Source organism: Colius striatus, chromosome 2 (genome assembly GCF_028858725.1).
Source record: "Colius striatus isolate bColStr4 chromosome 2, bColStr4.1.hap1, whole genome shotgun sequence".
Classification (NCBI taxonomy): domain Eukaryota; kingdom Metazoa; phylum Chordata; class Aves; order Coliiformes; family Coliidae; genus Colius; species Colius striatus.
In genome coordinates, this window is record NC_084760.1 from 9,484,502 (window position 1) to 9,504,095 (window position 19,594).

At 43.4% G+C, this 19,594-nt stretch overlaps 1 protein-coding gene across 4 annotated transcripts; it reads left to right on the forward strand.

The window, feature by feature from the left end:
- Positions 1-1,611: 1,611 nt before the first annotated feature.
- On the forward strand, positions 1,612-18,680 carry AKIRIN2 (akirin 2). 4 transcript variants are annotated; one of them, XM_061990270.1, is made up of 5 exons: positions 1,615-2,251; positions 12,917-13,051; positions 13,714-13,848; positions 17,540-17,611; positions 17,920-18,680. In XM_061990270.1, exons 1-5 carry the CDS (start codon positions 2,050-2,052, stop codon positions 17,928-17,930), a joined length of 555 nt encoding a protein of 184 aa, XP_061846254.1. In that variant the 5' UTR covers positions 1,615-2,049; the 3' UTR covers positions 17,931-18,680. The 4 variants fall into 4 exon arrangements, with proteins under 4 accessions (XP_061846253.1, XP_061846251.1, XP_061846254.1 ...); XM_061990268.1 differs by having other exon boundaries at positions 1,616-2,251; positions 13,699-13,848; XM_061990269.1 differs by lacking the exons at positions 17,540-17,611; positions 17,920-18,680 and adding an exon at positions 16,489-17,520 and having other exon boundaries at positions 1,612-2,251.
- Positions 18,681-19,594: the final 914 nt, after the last annotated feature.

The following is a 19,594-nucleotide window of genomic DNA, read 5'->3' on the forward strand; positions in this document are numbered from 1 at the left end:
CGAAGATGGGGAAACTTATCTGCTTAGGGAAATGTAATGGAAATGAAGAATTAAATGAATGGAAAACCAGCCATCATTATTCCAAATAAGAGTGTCCACAGAAGGAGTTATACCGGTATAGTAATAGTAGGACAATTATAGCACTGTAATAACATCAGTGCATTTCCTGAGCCTTGTTATAGAGAACCAGAACTCGTCTTTGTTTTACAAAGGCTTGTCAGCATCCTTCTTACAGAGGAAACGCTCCAAGTACTTCCTCCACAGAGGAAAAGGTAAGCGCAGAGGAATCATTTTGCTACTTTCTGCCCTCAGTTTTAGGCCAAGGCAAGTCAGGCAAACCTAGAGTGAACTTCACCTAATTATTCCAACATTGTCATGAATTATCTGTCACAGAAAGCAATCTATTAATTACTATTTCTATTTTTGTTGGGCAGAAAAGCTCTGCTAGGTCACCCCACCACCTGCAACCTCAGTTACGCCAAGAGCCATGTTGCCAGCACAGACATCAGCTCTGCGTTTAGCCTGACCGGATGCTGTCACGGCTTAATTAATGTATGTCACACACCGAACATGTAAAGCAAAGCTTGTGTACAAATGATAGGAAGGTTTGGATTGCTTGTTTGTTTGGGGTGAGGGTTTTAATGTTGTTAAGAGAAAGGCCAGCTCTTATTTCACAAGACAGTGAAAAAACATCAAAGTGTGGAAACCTTATGAGGGCATATTCCTCATTTTATCATCTGAGGACAACCTGTCTTACGTTTGTAGTTAAATTAACAGCATTAGATACAGAAAAGCTGAAGGGTTTCGGGACCTATCAACCTCAGTTAGCTGTTGCGCCGGGTTGAACTGTGACACAGTTTATTTCAATTAGGAAGCTCAACCGGAAAGAGCTCAGTGCTCCTCACAAGCAGCTGTAATTCTTTGAACACCTTCCCTCACCGCCCTCCTTAAGCAAAAAAGCTTCTTTACGCAACTGCAAGAAAATCGGTTGGTTACACCGACACACAGCTCTCGACACCATGAGGCCTTTTCTGGCATGTCCTTAGCCGTCACCTCCACCTGCTTCATACCTCCCGCACACTCCCTGCTCAGCCCTCACTACGGAAGCCGCCAAACGCACTTTGCCCTTGTTTTACATATAGGCAAGCGGCGGTAACGCGATGCCCACGGCCGGCAACGGCTAGGCCGCAGGGCCTAGGGCAGGCAGCGGGGCTCTCGCCCCCTTTGTGTCTCCGGGACCCGACGGGCGCCCGCGCCCCTTCCCCAGGACCGCGCTCTGTGCCCGGGAGCACTGAGAGAGTGCAGCAGCAGCCGCCTTCCAGGCTGAACCCTGAGCCTCGGTCCCCGCGGGCACCGCCACCCGCTCCCACAGCCTCGTCCTTTAACCCACACCCCACTCCGCAGCCTCCGAGGGGGGATTTAAATCAGACTCCGGAAGCCGGCGCGGGGCACGGCGGGACTTGTAGGCACGGAGCGCCCGCCGGCCCCCTCCGCTGAGCCGAGAAGCTGGGGCGGGGAAACCACGAGTCCCGCGAGCCTCCGCGGCCGCCGCCGCCCCGAGCAACGCAGGCGCAGTGCGGGGGGGTGGCTTTTGAATCCGCGGCGTTGTTATTGACGCCATATTGCTGGTGTGGGACTCACGGAAGGAAGCGCCGCCGCCGCTGCCGCCCGGGCCCCGCCGCTATCGCTCGTCATCGGCAGCCGCGGACCGGGCAGCCGGGCCCAGCCTCGCGCCCTTCGGCCTAGCTCCCGCCCCGCCGCCGGCCGCGCGCGGAATTGGCCCGGCCAGGGTAGGGCGAGCGGCGCGAGCGGGGATCCGGCCGCCCGAGCCGGAGCCGTTGGGGGGGCCGGGGCCGTTCCCCAGAGGGAGGCAGACGGGGAGGCGGCGGAGGCCCTGACGCAGCTGCCCCCTCCTTTCCCTGCCGCCCTCCCTTCCCTCCCCCCAAGCCCGCCCCAGACAGCGGGGAAGGCGCCTCTGGGCAGGGCCGGTTGCTGCCGTCGCCGTCTCCCCTGCCCCTCGCTCCGAGCCCCCTTCCTCCGCCCCGCGCCATGGCTTGCGGCGCCACTTTGAAAAGGACACTTGATTTCGACCCGCTGCTGAGCCCGGCGTCCCCGAAGCGGAGGCGATGTGCGCCATTGTCAGCCCCGGCCTCGGCCGCCGCCTCCTCGTCCTTCGCAGCCGCCTCCCCGCAGAAATACCTGCGCATGGAGCCCTCGCCCTTCGGAGAGGTGTCGTCCCGGCTCACTACAGGTGAGGGAGACGGCCCCGCCGCACTTGGCAGCCCCCGGGGGAGGGCGGTGGGGGTGCGGGGCGGCGGCGGGGGGGACCCCTGCGGGGAGAGGGCGGCGGGCGCACGGAGCAGGGCAGAGGGCCGGGGAGGCGATCGGGGAGCGGGGCAGGAGGTGGGAGAAGACGGGAGGGCAGGGTGGATGTCGAGGCCCCTCTCCAGCCATTTTCTGTCGGGCTATGCTTCTGGCAGCGGCGGGGGCCGGGGCGATCCCAGCTCGGCTTGGCACTGCCGCGGCGGAGACACAATAGAAATGGCCGTTTGCAGCAGGAGAGGGGGAGGAGGGACGGGGAGGAAGGGGGGGGCGGGTTGGGCCGATGCGGGCGGGTGGCCATAGGAAAGGGGTCGGGGGGGGGTTGGAAGGAGGAGAGACTAGAGAAAAGGGACCCGAGAGGGGGGGAGGCGTTAATGGGGGAGGCTTGATCCGGCACCGAGGGGAAGCCGGCTTTTCCTGCCGACGAGAACGGAGGATTTCCCCCGCCCCCCCCAGCTTCTTCTGTGGGTGGCTGGATGTGGCAAAGAGAGACGCAGGGGCGAGTCAAGCTGCGGAAACGCCGGGGGCGGCGGGGAGGGTGACCGTGGTGTCTGCGGGGGCGGGCATGGGGCTGGGGCTGGCTCCTCTCGGCGGGGCCCACATCGATCTCTCGCGGCCATTATCCGTGGGTCGAGCGTTGCCCGAGCCGAAGCGGCGGCACCTCCTCCCGTTGCTCAGACATGGGGGGGAAGGGAAGGAGGGCGGGGAGCGCGGCCTGTCATCAATCACCCGCAAAACGCCAGTGGGAAAAGGCAAAAGCAGATAAAACAAAGGGGTGATTCCACTTCCAGCCCCTGAATGCGTGCCGCCGTCCCGGGTGACCCATTCTGTGGCAGCCTTAAAGTTCTGTAGGGAAACCGAACGATGAAAGCGATTGTGTGCAAGGGTGAGAGTTGCCTTTAGGGCAGATAAAATGGACTCGGTCAGTCTCTTGTCTGGGAGAGACAGAGAGAGAACAAAACCCTTCAACGTTCTTAACGTGTGGGAGATGAGTCAACCGGTGGCCCTAAAAGCGTCGGGTCTGCTCATGTAATAGTTGTCGTGTAAAAATCAACCGAGTTTGTTGTTACCGGTGAATAGAGAGAAAAAGAAGGAATCTTGGCTGGGCACGAGGGATCGATTGACCCTTGCTACAGTCTAGTGGGCAGCTTCCAGTAACGCACTCGAACGGTTCAGAACGGTTGAGGCTCGCAGCCATGAGTGGCTGCAGCGCCGAGGTATAGATGTGTGTCCTTTGTGTGCAGGGAGAAAAAGCCCTCTGCAGTTGTTGCAGTTGAATTCCTTCTGCTGGTACATTTCAGTGCTCCCTTTGGTACAAAAGTTGGCCCCCGATTACTGCCAGCATTACCGAGCAGTAAGTTTTAATGTGTTTAGAAATTGCCATCTTCCATGTAGGATAATGCCTTGTTTTGATATTCTTAGTTCTGAGAACAGTACAGTAGAATACATTTTTTTTTCAGGCTTTAATTAAACAGTTAAAAAAAACCGATATGGAGAAAATACGTAGAGGACAAACAAAGTGCTTAAACTTGGCATCAGTGCTTTGATATTTTTTTGAACCTCTAGGAAGAGATCTTGAATGAGTCAGCGGTCTGGGATGAGAGTTGTGATGGATGGCACTCCCTGGTACAGTGAGGCATCGCATATACTTTGAGATAGACGTTTAAAATCAGAACTCCTTTGATTGTTTTCAAAAGATAAAGTGTTCTTTCGTTGCAAGGATTTCTGTTGGCATGTTTCTTTGGGATTTGGAAAGCTTAGGGTATGAATATTTAATAAAAATATTGTCTGGCCAGTAAGTGTGCGTTGCTGAAAGGAGATGAATCAATAAAATCTTCAGCACAGATAACCCACCGCAGCATTTGAGCTAATCCTTAAAATCTTATCTTAACGATTCTGAAGGTCTTAAAAACGAAAATGTTACTGAGGTTGAGCAAAGACAGGCCTCATCTTGAGAAAACCAGAGATGCAGATGGTAATCCGTGTGAAAAGGTGGTTCTGTGCTGACAACGGGGTGTGTTTATATGCAAAGCCATTTGTGTAGTACAATGAAAAGTGAAGGACAGTAAACCAAAACATCTCTCAGTATCCCTGAGCAAAACTTGAAGCATTTTTAAGTTGTGCACGTATACACAGGTTTTGCTTGAAAGCTCCCTCTGTGGTTTCTGTTACAAAGAAAAGAAAATCCTCCTAGGGTGCTAGTGCAAATGTGACTGTTGAACAGCTTGGTTAGTTTTTACTTTGAGTTGAATTTAGGGGCGTTGGGATGTCGTGTGTGTTTCATTTTGGTGGTCAGCAAACAAAGTAGAGCTTATCATTTTAAAGGGGCCACTTGAAACACGGAGTGGGATTCGTCTCAATCTAATTTTGTAGATGCATATGCCACCTAATAATTTGTGGTTTTCCTGCTAATCAGTTGGAAGAAACAGATGGTTTATTCTAGAGTTATGACTTAAAGATGAGGCAAAATATGCTGTAGAAATACGCATTGCTTTCCATTGACTGCAAAATGAATTTACCTGACCATTTCTGGCGTAGACTTCTACATTGGGGTCAGATAAATCTTGCTGTGTATGTGAAAAGAATTCCAGTCTGATACAACGTGTGTTCCCAACTGAGTCACTGGTTTATTCAGTTTTTATATTGGGAAATTAAACGACAATAGCCAGAATCCATTTGCCTTCACTTATGGTTTTCTCAGCTTGTTACTGTAATGCTTAGGTTTCCAGCTCTTGAAAAGTGTCTGTCTGAATTTTGTTTCATGAAGATTAATGGTCATATGAAATCAGAGCTCTGGTTATAAAACCTGATGCTGATACTTTAAGTTCACACTTAGTCGTTTTTCTTCTGTCTGATACTCTGTCCCAGTAGTATTTAACTTCACCCGATGGAGACTGTATCAGCACCAGAACTTCTTACCACATGGCTGATACTTTCAAAAAGGAATTATCTGGAAGCAGAATATGGATTGATTGAGGGGAATGCTGAGAACTAAGAATACAGTGGGGCAGTCAAATGAGAAAACAGCTGTCTTTATACAGTGGTCATAGACAAATAAATGATACGTCTGTTTGGGAGAGGATAAAGCTTATTCAAGATGAAATTTATCTCTCACAAGAGTGTTTTAATATTTTGTGGTTATTTGAACAGCTGTTAGGTCACTTCCAGTTTCTCAGTGAATTTGGCAGCCAAACTGCAATTGTGGCCTTACCGTCTGTACTTTGAGTGGAATTGTGCTTACAGGCTGGAGGATGATGTTTGCTAATTTTTGGGATACTATTGTTTGCCTCTAGAATTACGTTTTTAATCCTGCGTTCGCTCTTAGCTGGTGCAAAACCCACCTGCCTGATGTGAGACTGGTTTCATTTTCAAAGAGAGGCTTCTCTAAGAAGTATTCTACCTCTTGAGCACTACAGATGAGTTTTAGTTTCATAAAAGTTCTAACTATAAATGAGACTGTTCTTTATGATCAGAATAACTGCTCTTAGGTCTGGGTGCCTGTGTGTAGTGCACTGTATGTGTTTGAAGTGTGAAGGGTGCTGTCCCATTCCCAAGCTGTTAAATGAATTCTGGAGGGTGGAAGTACTTTTTCAATTCTCGACTGCTTGTCATGCAACTGGTATTTGCATCTTTAGCCTGATCAAATATTATGTTTTGGGGCAAAATGACAAATGAACTAGTTTTTAGCATTCAAAGGCATGTCAGCCTTTTAGAAAGCCTGCACATCTGATTATGTCTTACAGTGGGAAATACAGTCCAAAGAAATGGAGGAGGTGAGGAGGGAGAGATAGCGTTGACCTCCTAATTTGTGCTACGTGTAGTTAGCTGAAGACAAACTTCCATAGTCCATACAACCAAATTCAAATGTTAACTGAGAGCTGGAACTTTGTAGAAGCAAAGAATGTTGTATTTAAATATAAAATTGTGGAATTGCTTAGAAAATTGCAAACTTATGCATGTGCAGCCCTTTTTTTTCCCATCTGAAACACTGGTCTGCCTTAACACTTCCCCAGCAACTACCTAATGTTGCAAACCAAAAGCTGTATTGGGTGGAGTTACTGAGAACAGTCCTTCAACTCAGGTCACTGGTTGAAATCCAAGCAGAGATAATGTCAGATGCTTGTCAGAGGATGGAAACTATGGAATTTATGCAGTATTTAGTAATGAGTATCCATGGTGGATATTTGCTGCTTTAGTGGCAGTTGTATGGCAAATGTCTCTAGTTAAAGATTGCAAATGGAGTTGAAGAGTCCTTTTCTCATGAAAGGACTCTTTTACAAACAGAAGGTAGATACATTTGTCTTTATTGTACACCTTTTTCTTTCACAGAATAGTGTGTGGGAGGGGGAGTAATGGGTCTAATTAACACAAATTGTCAAAGTTAAGTATGTAAGTTGGGCCTTTTTGAACAGAAAGACCTGTTAGTTTTCCCTATAGGCTGTCCTCTTGTGACCTTTCAGTTGCCTTCTTGAGCAAACTTCAATACTTTTGTTTAAAGCTTGGTCAGACAGTGACTGAGTACAGGTCTGGCTTTGAAATGAACAGATGTAGTGTCTTTGGAATGTGGTATATTAGTAGCGCTGCATCTCTTTCTGTTTAATTTCTGTTTTGTTAATGTTTATCCGCATGTGTATTTCTTGGTAAATTATCTTGGCGAGATGCCAAGCTTCTCATTGTGTTCCAGTACTGCAGAAATCATTAGGATTAAAAAAACCAAAACATTCCCACCCCTTTAAAAAAAGAAGGGGGGGGGATAAAATAAAAAGCATGTAATGGCTGCATCTGGACTTGATAATTTAATTTATATGAGAAATTCCTATAAAGATGCCTGTGGTTACTATAAATGTTAAAGGCCCTTGGTTGTAGATACCATAAAATGTTAAAGCAGTTTTTTGTTTCAGTGGCAGGTCTGATAAATGCAATGTGACTTATTTTATTTTTAATGTGAAGAGAAAGATCTAATTGCCATGGCAAATACATTCTGCATTGCTTGATTTATTTTTCATTCCTCTACCCCCTTGATCAAGATAACTGGGATTTCTCGTAATAACAGATTTGCAGAATGAGCTAATGCAAATGGTAGGGGTTGGAAGGGACCTTTAGAGATCGTCTGATCCTTCCCCCATCCAGCTTGTTGTGGGAGAACCAGAACCTTCATCAGCCTGAGACCTTGTGTGACTGGACCTCATGAGGTGGCCAACTCTGTGCCAGAGTCCATCCCGAGCTGCTTTTGTCTGTTCTGTAGCGTTAGGCACTGGCTGTGAAGTGACAGGGCATACCCCTTATCAGTGTTTTCTCTGCTTTAAAGCATGCTCCTCTGAGGTGAGCACAAGCTCCAAAAGTCTGCTTTCTGTTGCTGAAGTCTTAACAGACTGTGGTGAATTAATAAACATAATGAGAGTCACCAAAGGAAAAGAATGAGAGGAGTATCTGGATTATTTTAATTTCTATCTGGGCTTGTGGATTCCCTGGTTAAGCAGATGTAGAGAGCAGAGTGCTGTTGCTCTGCTACAGTGCTGCCCTTAGGGGAACCTAGCTTCTTAAAATGAGTGTTGTATGGCAGTATCCTGCTGGGGACACCAAAACTGGGAATGGGGCAGCACCAACTAGATGTTGAGTAAGGGTGATGTCCTCATGGAAAACTAACAGATTTGAACTAGTGAAGCAGATTTACTTTATGTGGCAGCTGAAATCCTTGAAGATGTATGCTGTTGACATCAGGATACCATTTGATTGATTGACTTAGAAGAAATCTTAACCACAGTTCAGGTTTAAATGCATGTATTGAATGGTGACATTGCAATACTTGAAACTTGAGCTTTAGGTTCCATTTCAGGCCAGGAAAACTGCTACTCTGATTTCAGCCTATTGAGTCACCTTCCTATGTGTTTTGCCAGAGTTTCTTTCAGCTAAATAAGAGAAGCCAGGAACTGAGATGAGAGATTGCTAGTTTAAAAATCAAGTGGTGGGGGAGGTGGGGGGGTTGGGTTGCGGAGGAAGAAAAAATCCTTCAGGGGCAACAATCAGCACTGCCGTAGTGATAAGCAGTTATTAAAATGGAGAAAATAATTATTTGCCTTGTTACCTTTTCAAGTTGCACTGCTGTTTCCCTTGTACATAATTTCTAAGTAATTACAGGTCAGGATGGAGTAATTAGATGACAGAATTTGGAAAAATAATAACTTGCTTTTTTTATCGTGAATTAAAGGAAGTGAGGAGAAGACATCACTCCTTGGAAATTACTGTTTGGCTTTGTAATCCATTAATGTGACAGATCATATTTCAGATGCCAAACTTGAATGCTGATTTGCCAGCTTCACATTTCATCCTCCCTTCATGAGGCATGAAAGCAGCTGAAAAGCAAAGTCTTGCTTCTCCGAAACGTATCTGAAATTCTGAAGGACTGGCGTGAATGCTGACCTTCCTCTTAATGCGCTGTTTCATGAGCCTCTGTATCCAGCTTTGTGCTCTTAGTACTCAGAGCTCTAGATGAAAAAAAGTGTGTACACATTTCGTTACATTCAGATGTTTTTGGCTGAATCCTCTGTGCCTTAGTGGCCATGGTGAGACAGTAGTAGTCTTTCTATGTCATTCTTTATCTTGGCGTTGAACTTGGAGGAGATGGGGGGTCATATAATATGGCCTTGGGTGGCTGGCTGGGATTCAGAGTCATCTTTTGAAATTTCCTTTATGAAGGAGTAATTTATTTCAGTACATTAGCAGTGAGACTTTTTCTTGCTACTACCCTAGATTCAGCAAGCCTAATTTTTACCTTTTTGTCTTCAGAGATCTCTTTAACCAGTAGGAAATACTGAGCACAGGGGATAAAGTGAAATTAAAATGAAACTGAGGATAAGCCACAGTGATGTATGTTTGATCATATTAAATATATTCCTTCTGTCATCTCATAAATGAAATTACTGCCTGATGTACAATGTCTGATTTGACCTGAAGCACCAAGAAGATGGATGCAAGTCTTTATTTAAAATATCTAATGAGGTCCAAAATATATGATTCAGTTCTCACTTCATTTTTATAGTCTTAGAGAAGCTCACTTAAATTTTCTTTAATGAGTGTACTTGCAGATTCTACATTTTTATATGTAAAATAATTTGTTAATTAAAATGTATCCCATGGTTGAAAAAGTCACTTTGGGCCTCCACAAAAAAACACCCCAACCCTGTCCTGTATTTGACATCAGTTAAACACACATTTTAATTCAGACAGGATAGTCTAGAGCTAATTGAAAGTAAGGGAGGTTAAGAAACTGAACTTGAAAAGGCAGGAAGGTTTTCTGGAAGCAAAATTAGGTTGGAGAATGAGATCTGCTAACTCTAAGCTTTGTTTAACTGGGCCAGAATTTTAAAGGGCTTTACAGTTAGATGTCTGCCATGTAGATGTTGTTCAAAAGTTGTCTGGTTTGCACAGCCTTAATATTTCATGGTTTCTTTCAAGTGCTGAGGTGCTATAAAAAGTGTTTTGAAAATAATCTGTGTGTTCATCAGACACGATTTTGTGGATTTATTAAGCAAACCTATAAATGCCAGAAGTAACCTGGTGCATTTAAACAACTTTTCTTACTCTCTTAGATTGTGGTTTGGGGTTTTTTTTTACAGACAAAGTAATTCAGTTTGGCATTCAGATTTTCATTTAAAATCAGTCATAAGCAGTTGCAAGATTACATTTCATTTCACAGTGAAGTAGTTCTGTTTAAAGTAAAAGATTTTGTGCAACTATCTACTCAGTGTTTGCAGCTGCAACAATGTGCTTGCTTAGCTTGAAGTCTTCACTTGTCAGATCATTCACGTGAGAAGTCACTGAACGGTTCAGGGCTATGTTAGACTTTAGTTTCTTGATTATTAATCTCTACTTTACAAATGGTGGAAGTCAGGAAGTATGAGTCATTCTCACAGTCACCTTACCTACTAGCAGCGTGGTACTGAGTGGAGATTGTAGTCCACATCTGTGTGCTGAGCAGTAGTGCCTTAAACCTAAATTAGACTAAATAAAGCAATACCATTAACCATAAGCAAGTGATGCACATGCTCAACACGTGTTCAGTCAGGACTTCAGATTTTAGGCCTTTTTTTCCTCATGGTACCTGTTTAGAATGCTTTGTCATGTTTTAATAGTCCCCTCCTCCATCCCAATTACTTAGTTTTATACCTTTACCTGAAGTTCCAGTAGTGCAAACTGTCAGAGTGGTTTTGTCAGGATGAGGATCTCCCAATGTGTCTGGGGAGTTTCTTGAGATTTTTGAGCAAGATTTGAAGATGGAAAGTGTTGCCAAATTAGATGGAATTACTGTGTTGTCGTGACTTCTCTATCCATAGTTCAGTATATTTTGGGGTAGAATCGTGTATCTTTGGTGCACAGGTCTTATTTTTCTATCCTAGTTGTTGTAGGTTAGCCAAAATCAGTACCTGATTTCTTTGCCCCCATCACCCCCTCATGTTACTTTTACTCCTTCTATTCTACCCGATATTTTAACATTTTTTCTGAGTTATTCCTTATTTAATTTGCAGGGTTGTTAGGTCTGGAGAAAACTTGACTGATACTCATTCTTTTAACTCTTGCAGTCATAGCCTTTGACAAGAGTCTGTTTAGGGTTTTGGGTTTTTCTCTTAATGATTTTGGTGGTTAATGTGGTTTGAGAATGTTTCTGAAAAAAAGAAAAAAGATGATATAAAGGAGAGCTATAGAGAAGATTTTTATCAAAGTTGTTACACCCAAAATTTGGCTGTTGGGTTTGCAGTTCAGATGGCATTTGGAAAGTATGCCCAAGAACAAATAGTCGTAAAGGATGCACATGGTTTGTTGCAGTCTTCAGTTAATGTAAATATGTTGTGAATGTTTGCAGTCACAGTTGTAGATATCCTTCAGGACAGATGTTATCTAACTAGATGCTATCTAATTTAGTTCCTACTCCAAATGATGCAGCATTACTTTAACAGCACTTGATTCTGAGGAAAAGGATTGTTTTACCACCATAATGTTGTTGAGTAAAGATGTTGTAGGGCCATTCTCTGACTGATGAAGCGTGTGCACAAGTAACAAATTCCCCGTGGGATTCTGTTTAGTTTTGGAAGACTGCTTGCATCTTGGTTTAACCTGATCTATGCATTTCTGAACCACACTGGAGTGTAGGATGTATCTTGTTCTATAAAGAGTATGAATCTGCCAACCACCCTTGAGTAATTTTTTACCCACTTTCTCATGGTTTCCTTCATTTCCCTACCGTGCTGCTTTATTACATCATCTTCCTTTACTGCCTCTTTGAACCAAGTTACTGATCTCTCTTTACAGAATTGAAAGTCACACCTGAAAATTAGTTGAGAAGTTTTCATGGTATTATATTGACAAAATGCTGGACAGAAGTAGGAGGGTACTGAGCAGAGTCCTGACACAGTCACATGAATTTGTATGTGTCTGGATTTTGGAGAGCTGTCCTTGCCAAAAGCTTAGAAGTCTCAGAGGAAGCTGTTCCTCTAGGGAAACTTTTAGGATGCATTTGAAAGTAAGAATTCTCATAAAGAATTGAGGCTTTATAAGTTTGTTTCTGTGAAGGTCACCTGTTAAAAAAACCCAAAAAATAGGTGTTTGGGTTTTTTCCTTCCCTTCTTTAATATTTTCATTTACCAGAGGATATGCACTTAGGGCACTGATACACCCAAGAGCCTTTTGAGATGTGAAATTTCAGAGGAGAAGCACATAGGACTGGTAGTTTTATTGCAAGGATTACTTTTTTCCTTGCAATTCAACGATGGAGATGAGGTTATTAAAAGCACTTGCTGCGTTTTCTTTAGTGCAATCAAATGCTGAGCTACATATTGCCATACTCTTTTTCCATCTATTGTGTTTATTTGGGCAGATCTGAGGCTATAAAAAAATGTTGTGTAGGGCTCTTTTACTTAGCCTGTTGGTTTCCAGTTCTCTGAGGTATGAAGCAGTAGTTGCCTCATGCATTTTCTCTCTAAATTGTATTTCCTTCTCCTTTGCTGCCTGTATGCCAGTAGCTGTACAGAGAGACATACTGTTTCCTGGACATATTTTATTCCTGAGTCTTTTGTTACCTGTAACTGTATGAATGATTAAATGCTGCTTGGAGGAGAAAGGTGGTTGCAAATTCAGTGTACAAAGCAAAGATGATGACTACTAGTAGAAGTTCTACTGCCTAATCTTAATTCGTGGACTCATAGAAATGGTAGGAGTTGGAAGAGACCTTTAGAGATGATCTAATTCAAACCCCTGCTAAAGCAGGGATGTATCTCTGTATATTGTATATTTAATAGTTCCTAAATTTTAACCTTATGCTGTTTATTTTTGTTAGCAGTATTCTGGCACCAATAGCTGACCTTAACTGGCCAGATTTTTGTCATTGTTCTCCTGGTGAAAACAGTCTGGATTCAACCTTCTTTTTAGTTACTTTCATGAGTTGTGTCTTGGGTGAAACAGGGTGGGTTTTGCAGGCAGTGTTTGAAGAGTGTAGCTTTTACCATCTGATAATTACCTGCAATGTTTGAGTGGAAATAAAGTGAAATGCTGAAATAGAATTATATTGAGACTTAATGTTTTTAAATTGTTTTTCTTTTAGAACAAATTCTCTACAATATAAAGCAGGAATACAAGCGCATGCAGAAGAGGAGACACTTAGAAAATAACTTCCAGCAGACAGAACCATGTTGTTCTTCTGATGCACAGCCACATGCGTTTCTCCTCACTGGACCAGGTACCCAGAAAATTCTGTGTGTTGTTCTGCTGTGTGTGTTTAGGCTTTGTTGGCATAAATAATTTTCCCTAGTTAGGTGGTTTATGGCACCTTTTCACCAATTACTCTTGCTTTTTTTTGGCAATTCTGTGTAATTCTGCTCTATGTTTTTAGACCGAGTAAGTCATTTTCCCGTTATCTGGTGTTTTGTGACGCATTCTCACTACTTACTGTTGCTTTTTCTTGCCAACACCAGCATTGATCTTGAAGATTTTAGCTTCTCCTTTTAAGAATCAGGGCATAAAGCTTGCATTGTTCTCAAGAGATGATGCTGCATCCCCTGCCACAGATACTGTAATAGGCCTTTGCAAAGCAGCTGTCTTTGTACAAATACACTCTACTGTAATTTTCACATAAAGCAGAGGCTTAAATCCGTAAATATGGCATTCACAGTGTTTCTGTAATACTCTTGGTGTTTTCATACCCAAGCCTAGTGTCTCCATTATATGTGTTTTCCTTTAGAGTGTCCAGTGTAATCAGAGAAAGACTCCTCCAAATGTTTTATAAAGTTCCTTTGATATAAAATAACGCGAAGGAAAAGGAGTTATGAAAATGATTCTGAGTTACTTGCAAGTGTTCAGTTGCTATGCCAAAATATTTAATCTTAGGTACTTCATCTGCAGCGTCGTCACCATTGAAAAAAGAACAGCCCCTCTTCACTCTTAGACAAGTTGGAATGATCTGTGAGCGCTTGCTGAAAGAACGCGAAGAGAAAATCCGCGAAGAGTATGAAGAAATTTTGACCACAAAGCTGGCAGGTATGATGTGTTACAGTTGAAAAATCATGTGTTGGGATGAGTTCCAAAGCTTCCAATCTTGTTCTCATTTTTGTGGTTTTTTTTCTCTGACTTAGTGTGATTAAAGAGTAAGTGCATATAGGGCAGGAAAAATTATGTGTAGGCTCTTTGATAAGTGTTTTCTTCAGTGCTGCCTCGGATAGAAACTGTGACCCCTGGGTATTGCTGATCAATGGAAACAGTGGTTTTATTTCAGATAGAACTTTCTCTTGCTACCATGTCTGAATTGATCATTTCCTTTCTATTCTACTGGCTTAAGAGCTCTTTGTGAAGGACATGGGTTTTTTTCCTGCTTGGGAACTGACTTCCTTTTTCTGGGACTTGGCAAGATGACAGTACCTAAGATTTCCCTTTCTCTTCCCAGCATTTAACATTACACTGCTGCCAGTGGTGTTTGGTATCTGCCTGAGCCTCAGTAGCTCAGCTGCATTTCTGATGCTCTGTGGTGAATCGCTGTATTTCACTCCATTCAGCTGGCATTTTTGGTGCTTTGTGCCAACATACCTTTCCAGAAGAGTCATGTTAATGTCATAAATATAAATAGACCTTTCTTTAGTTGTTGAAGTCCTCTGCTTCTAAGCATCTTGCATTTGAGCACAGAAGTTGTGGTGCCTTCAGAGGTGGGTGCCTTCACAAGATGAGACGCTGTCTAATTTAAGATAAAGCGTGATGATAATGAACAATCTGAGTCAACTCTTTAGTAGCAAACCTGTGTTTGAATACCCACAGCTCTTCTGCTTCCCACCTGAAAACACATCAGAGATTTGCAGATCTCTTCAGGTGTGACAAAAATCCTTCTCTAGGCATGTCCGTGTAGAAAGTCACCAGGCTTGTGTTAGGCTTGTGGGTTGCCTGTGACAGTGTCATCTCTGCACCTCAGCCATTGTTCATGTTATATGCTCACTGATCTGCCATTGCTGTGTGGGAGATGACAGTTCTAAATCCCTCTTCAATCTACATCTAGTTAGAACCATATCCAGAGCCCTAAGTGCTTCTGTTGCTTTAGGCCCGCTGTTCCGTTTATATCTTATTAACCTGCTTTAGACTGATGAATTTTAGGGCTCTGTAGAGCTTTTTTCTTCTACTTCATGTACATTAGGAATTGGATCATTTCTTGCTTTCTCCTAAAGCATTTCAGTTAGCAGTGATCAGAATAACCATTTGAAGACCAAATATATTTACATTAGTTCCAGACGCTTTCCGAGTACAAACTTGCAGTTCTTTATAAGCAGGAACCCCTCTGGCAAGTTGCTTACGTGTGCTCCATCTGTCAGTCCCAGAGGAGCATTTTCTTTTTTGCCTTTGTTTTGGGAAGGGAGGAGGATGGTTTCCATTTGAGGGGGCCGTGGTTTACTTAGTCTTACTTGTCCTTAACTATGATAGTCACCAGAGAAGCTTTTAGGCCGTGTTTCCCTGTCCTATGTATCAAGCCAGTGATACATTTTCAATGTTATATGGGAATTTAGAAAGAGAAGCTGCCAAAAGAATTTAGAAACTCCTCACATAGAAGGCCAGTTATGTTTTTCTGACAGAATGATTATATCCTTTTCTAAACTTTGTGCAGTAGGCAATATTCATTCTTACAAACTAGTGAAGTCAATGGAAAGGTAACTGAGAGTTCTGTAATACATCTCATTTCAATAGCTTCTTTCAGGTGACTTGTCTGAGATCCAAACCTTCAGTTATTTTCTTCATTCCTTTCTCACTCACAACTTTCTTGCAGGTAGTTGGCCAGATACTGCCTTTATTTCCCCCCTTCTGTTTGGTTTTTTTGTGAGCAGAGTTGCCTTTTGTGCAGAGTGAATGTTTGGTAAATGGAAAACTCGAGTGGCTGCAATGCCCAGATTTCCCCTCCTGCCTCTGTTACCTGAAACCGCTGTGTTAGCATAAACTTGGGTTCGTAAGATCCTTTGCAGATCTCAAAACCTGAGGAGGAGTGTTAGGGTCTAAATGAAACTTCAGCTTAAAAGGTTTTCTAGAATCTGGTTTTGAAAGATACCTTTATATACTAAAGGTCAAATCATAGAGGATAGTAATACCTGTATTGGTGTCATTTAGCAACCTTTTGCTCTGGGATAGTTGGTGCAAACATTATACAGGATGGGAGCAGTGTTGAGTATCTTTACAAGCATGCACTTTAATATCTTTTTATTGCTTCGTTCCCCAATTCCAGATGCCACCATGAAGGGGATTTTTAGTAACTATGGATTCTTCTAAATTTCCAAAGCCTTAGTTTTGAGCAAAGGAGATGCTAAAAAGCAGCTGTGTTTGTTGAATTAAACCTCTAAAGAAGAAAGTTGGTTTCTGGCCTTTAGTACTTACTTTTAGGAAGAGTCCTAGTTGCTGTTATTTTTGGAAATGATGTCTGGGCAACAGATCATTCAATCTGCTCTGTGTGTTATTTTGTTGTTTGGCTGAGGTCCTCATGTGGCTGCTGGGAAAGCCATGGGTCAGAACTGCAGTGAAAGAGGGGTCCTGCGTGTGGGCAGAGGGAACCCTTCAGTCAGGGAGCAGTGTCCTTAGAGCTTTGGGTCAGGTCCGTACTTTGGGCTGCTGCTGCTACACTACTTGCTGATTACTGACACCCTGTTTACTTCAAAGGTGAAGCTCATCCCTGCAAGAGGATGGGGACTTTAATGGGGCAAACCTGTGGGACTAGGAACCACTACAAATCTAACTGCATTTTTGGTTGAAGATTGCCTTCTTTGACCCTTGCCCTTTTCTCAGAACACCCCACATTGCTGCACATGTATTTTTCCACAAGGGAGGAAGGGGAATGGAGAGAAGCTGCATCTGGTAGATATTACTCTCCTTGTTCAATTTCCTAATTCTGAGAGGTGCTACCCTGCTGATGAGTGCAATGTTAAAGCTGAATAAAGCATTGTGATTGGCTTTGGATGGATGTGTGTGTAGAAAGGGAAGCCTTGCTGGGAATTGACAAATCAATACACCTGATATCTAAATTCTGTTTCAGTTTACACTCTAGCAGTTTTCATGAAGTCCACAGTCACCTCTTGTCTCTTGTAGTGGCCACTTTGTGATTGGAATCAGCCAAGTGTTAGTCACTTAGCGTTTCATCTTTTTAGTTTGTCATTTGCTTTTGATTTTCTGGTGGTCACCAAAAAGAATTTCTAACTGCATAGCAAATCCTTTTCCTGTACTTCAATGTTTCCATTTCATTACATTGATTTTCTTACATCTGGTAGTGATAGGAGCAGAAAGAAGTTGTGTTTCCAACCACAGCGCTGACCTTAACGCCACATGTGCTTAACTGCTGCGCCCCCATTACGGATCTGTGAAGTGGGCACACGTGATTACTTCAAAATACAATGTCTGACACTTAGCAGGTGTTAGGTATATTGAGGCCTTTGTATATGTGCAGCATAATTCTCTTTGAGCATGTTACTGTCTTTCCCATTACAGAAGTTGAGAAGGGAAAGCACTTTTAATTAAAGGGATCTATGCTGCACTGTTATTGTCGGGGATGAAAAACGAAATGGCAACTCTGAGCTGTGTAAAAGCCACTTAAAACTGTTAGTGGGTGCGTGTTTAACTCCTGTGATTTGAGTGTATTAAAGAAAAGCAGCCTTGAATATTTTTCAGCTTGGGTTAAACTTCACATACTCACCCTTGTAATGCTTCCTGCTTGCAGAACAGTACGACGCGTTTGTCAAGTTCACGCATGACCAGATCATGCGACGATATGGAGAACAGCCTGCCAGTTGTGAGTATCTGCTTCTTCTGCTTCCTAGAGCAGTGTCACGTCACTGAGGGAGCAATCATTTCAGTGGCCACTGGTTGTTGTTAAGCTTCAGCTAGGCCCCCGAGTTAAACTACTTTGAATGGGTAAAATACGGAAGGGCGAGGTTGGAAGGAAGGTGTGAGGTAAAAGGCAGCTTTAGTGCCTAACTGTCTCTCACTACGTGCTGCTCACTTTCAAAGCAGGCTTTGATATTGTCATAGAGCAGGTTTGTGACAGAGCTGGCATTTATAAACTCCAACATTAACTCTTGGGTTTTTTTCTCTTTCCAGATGTTTCATGAATGACACTTTCTGCATATGTGGGCTGCCCTACACACCCTGTTTTATTGTTGCAAGCTGTCCCAGTAAAGACTTGCAGCAATGCCATATTTTTCCCCCCTGTGAACACAGATTATTTCAAGCTTTTGTCAGTGGCAACCACTCTTATGCAGCAACTGGTTTTGGAGTGCTCCCTGATGTCAGTACCACCTGGATGTGGACCTTTTGCTACCTGTAATAATACCAGTGGCCTCATTTGCTGTATCATTACAATTTGGCTTCTTATGTTAATAAGTTTGAAAAAGTAAAGGATTAAAGCTGGTGTTCTAGAAGTTGCCCTTCACTGGTTGTGTAAATAAAAATGTAGAATGACACTTCTGACTGAAGTTAGTGTGGTTTTCATAACTGTGCACTACAACAAAGCTGTAACCACAGTTAAGTTAGAATGTAATCCCAGGACAATTTTAAGCAAATAGCCCACAGTACTGCCTGTGAAATAGTGAAGGAGGGCATTTCTGTATTCCATGACTTTTTTGGGGGTTAAGAATGGGTTTATATGATTTCTCATTTTTTTGTAGTTTTTATTTATTCTCTCAGTCTTTAACAAATGTTTATTGCTGCAATTTTTCAGTGTATCATTGTTTTACTGCCCTTGTAGTACTGGAATTTAGTTGGAAGAATAAAACATTTACTTCTAATCTGTTTGTTTTTAATATGCAGGTGGAACTTTTGCTGTGTGTGAATAAACTTAAATCTGAGTGTTTAAATCAAAACTTTTATTTACTAGCAGGAGCAGGTGAGTCAGAGTTTTAGATCAGGAGAAGGAGGTGGGTGAAAATCTCAGGTTATTCTTCAAAGGTGAAGAAATCTTCCTTAGATTGGCTGTATTACTTCTTGTTGTGGGAGCACCTTTGGTATGGAACTGATGAGGAACAGTTGATTACACTTACTGCAGCTGACTTAAACATCCTTCAGATGTAAGGAGGACTTTCTCTTGATTGAGGATTGGGTTAGGGATGTACTAGGCAAGCTAGACACCCATCAATCCATGAGCCTTGATGGGATGCATCCTAGAGTGCTGAGGGAGCTGGCTGATGGTGATTGCTAAGCTATTCTCCATAATTTCTGAGCAATCATGGAGGACAGGTGAGGTGCCTGAGGACTGGAGAAGGGCCAATGTCACACCAGTCTGCAAAAAGGGCAAGAAGGATGACCCGGAAACTACAGGCAGGTCAGTCTCACCTCCATCCCTGGAATGGTGATGGAACAGCATATACTGGATATTTTGTCTAAACACATGAAGGAAAAGAAAATTATAAGGGGGATGTCAGCATGGCTTCACCAAGGGGAAATCCTGTTTGACCAACCTGATGCCTTCTATGAGTGCATAACCGGCTGGCTAGATGAGGGGAGAGCAGTGGATGTCATCTACCTTGACTTCAGCAAGGCTTTTGACACTGTCTCCCGTAACATCCTCATCAGAAAGCTCAGGCAGTGTGGATTGGATGAGTGGACAGTGAGGTGAATTGAGAGCTGGCTGAATGACAGAGCCCAGAGGGTGGTGATCAATGGCACAGAATTGAGTTGGAGGCCTGTGGCCAGTGGAGTTCCTCGGGGGCCAGTCTTGTTCAACATCTTCATCGACCTGGATAAGGGGACAGAGTTGGGAGTGGGACTAGATAATCTC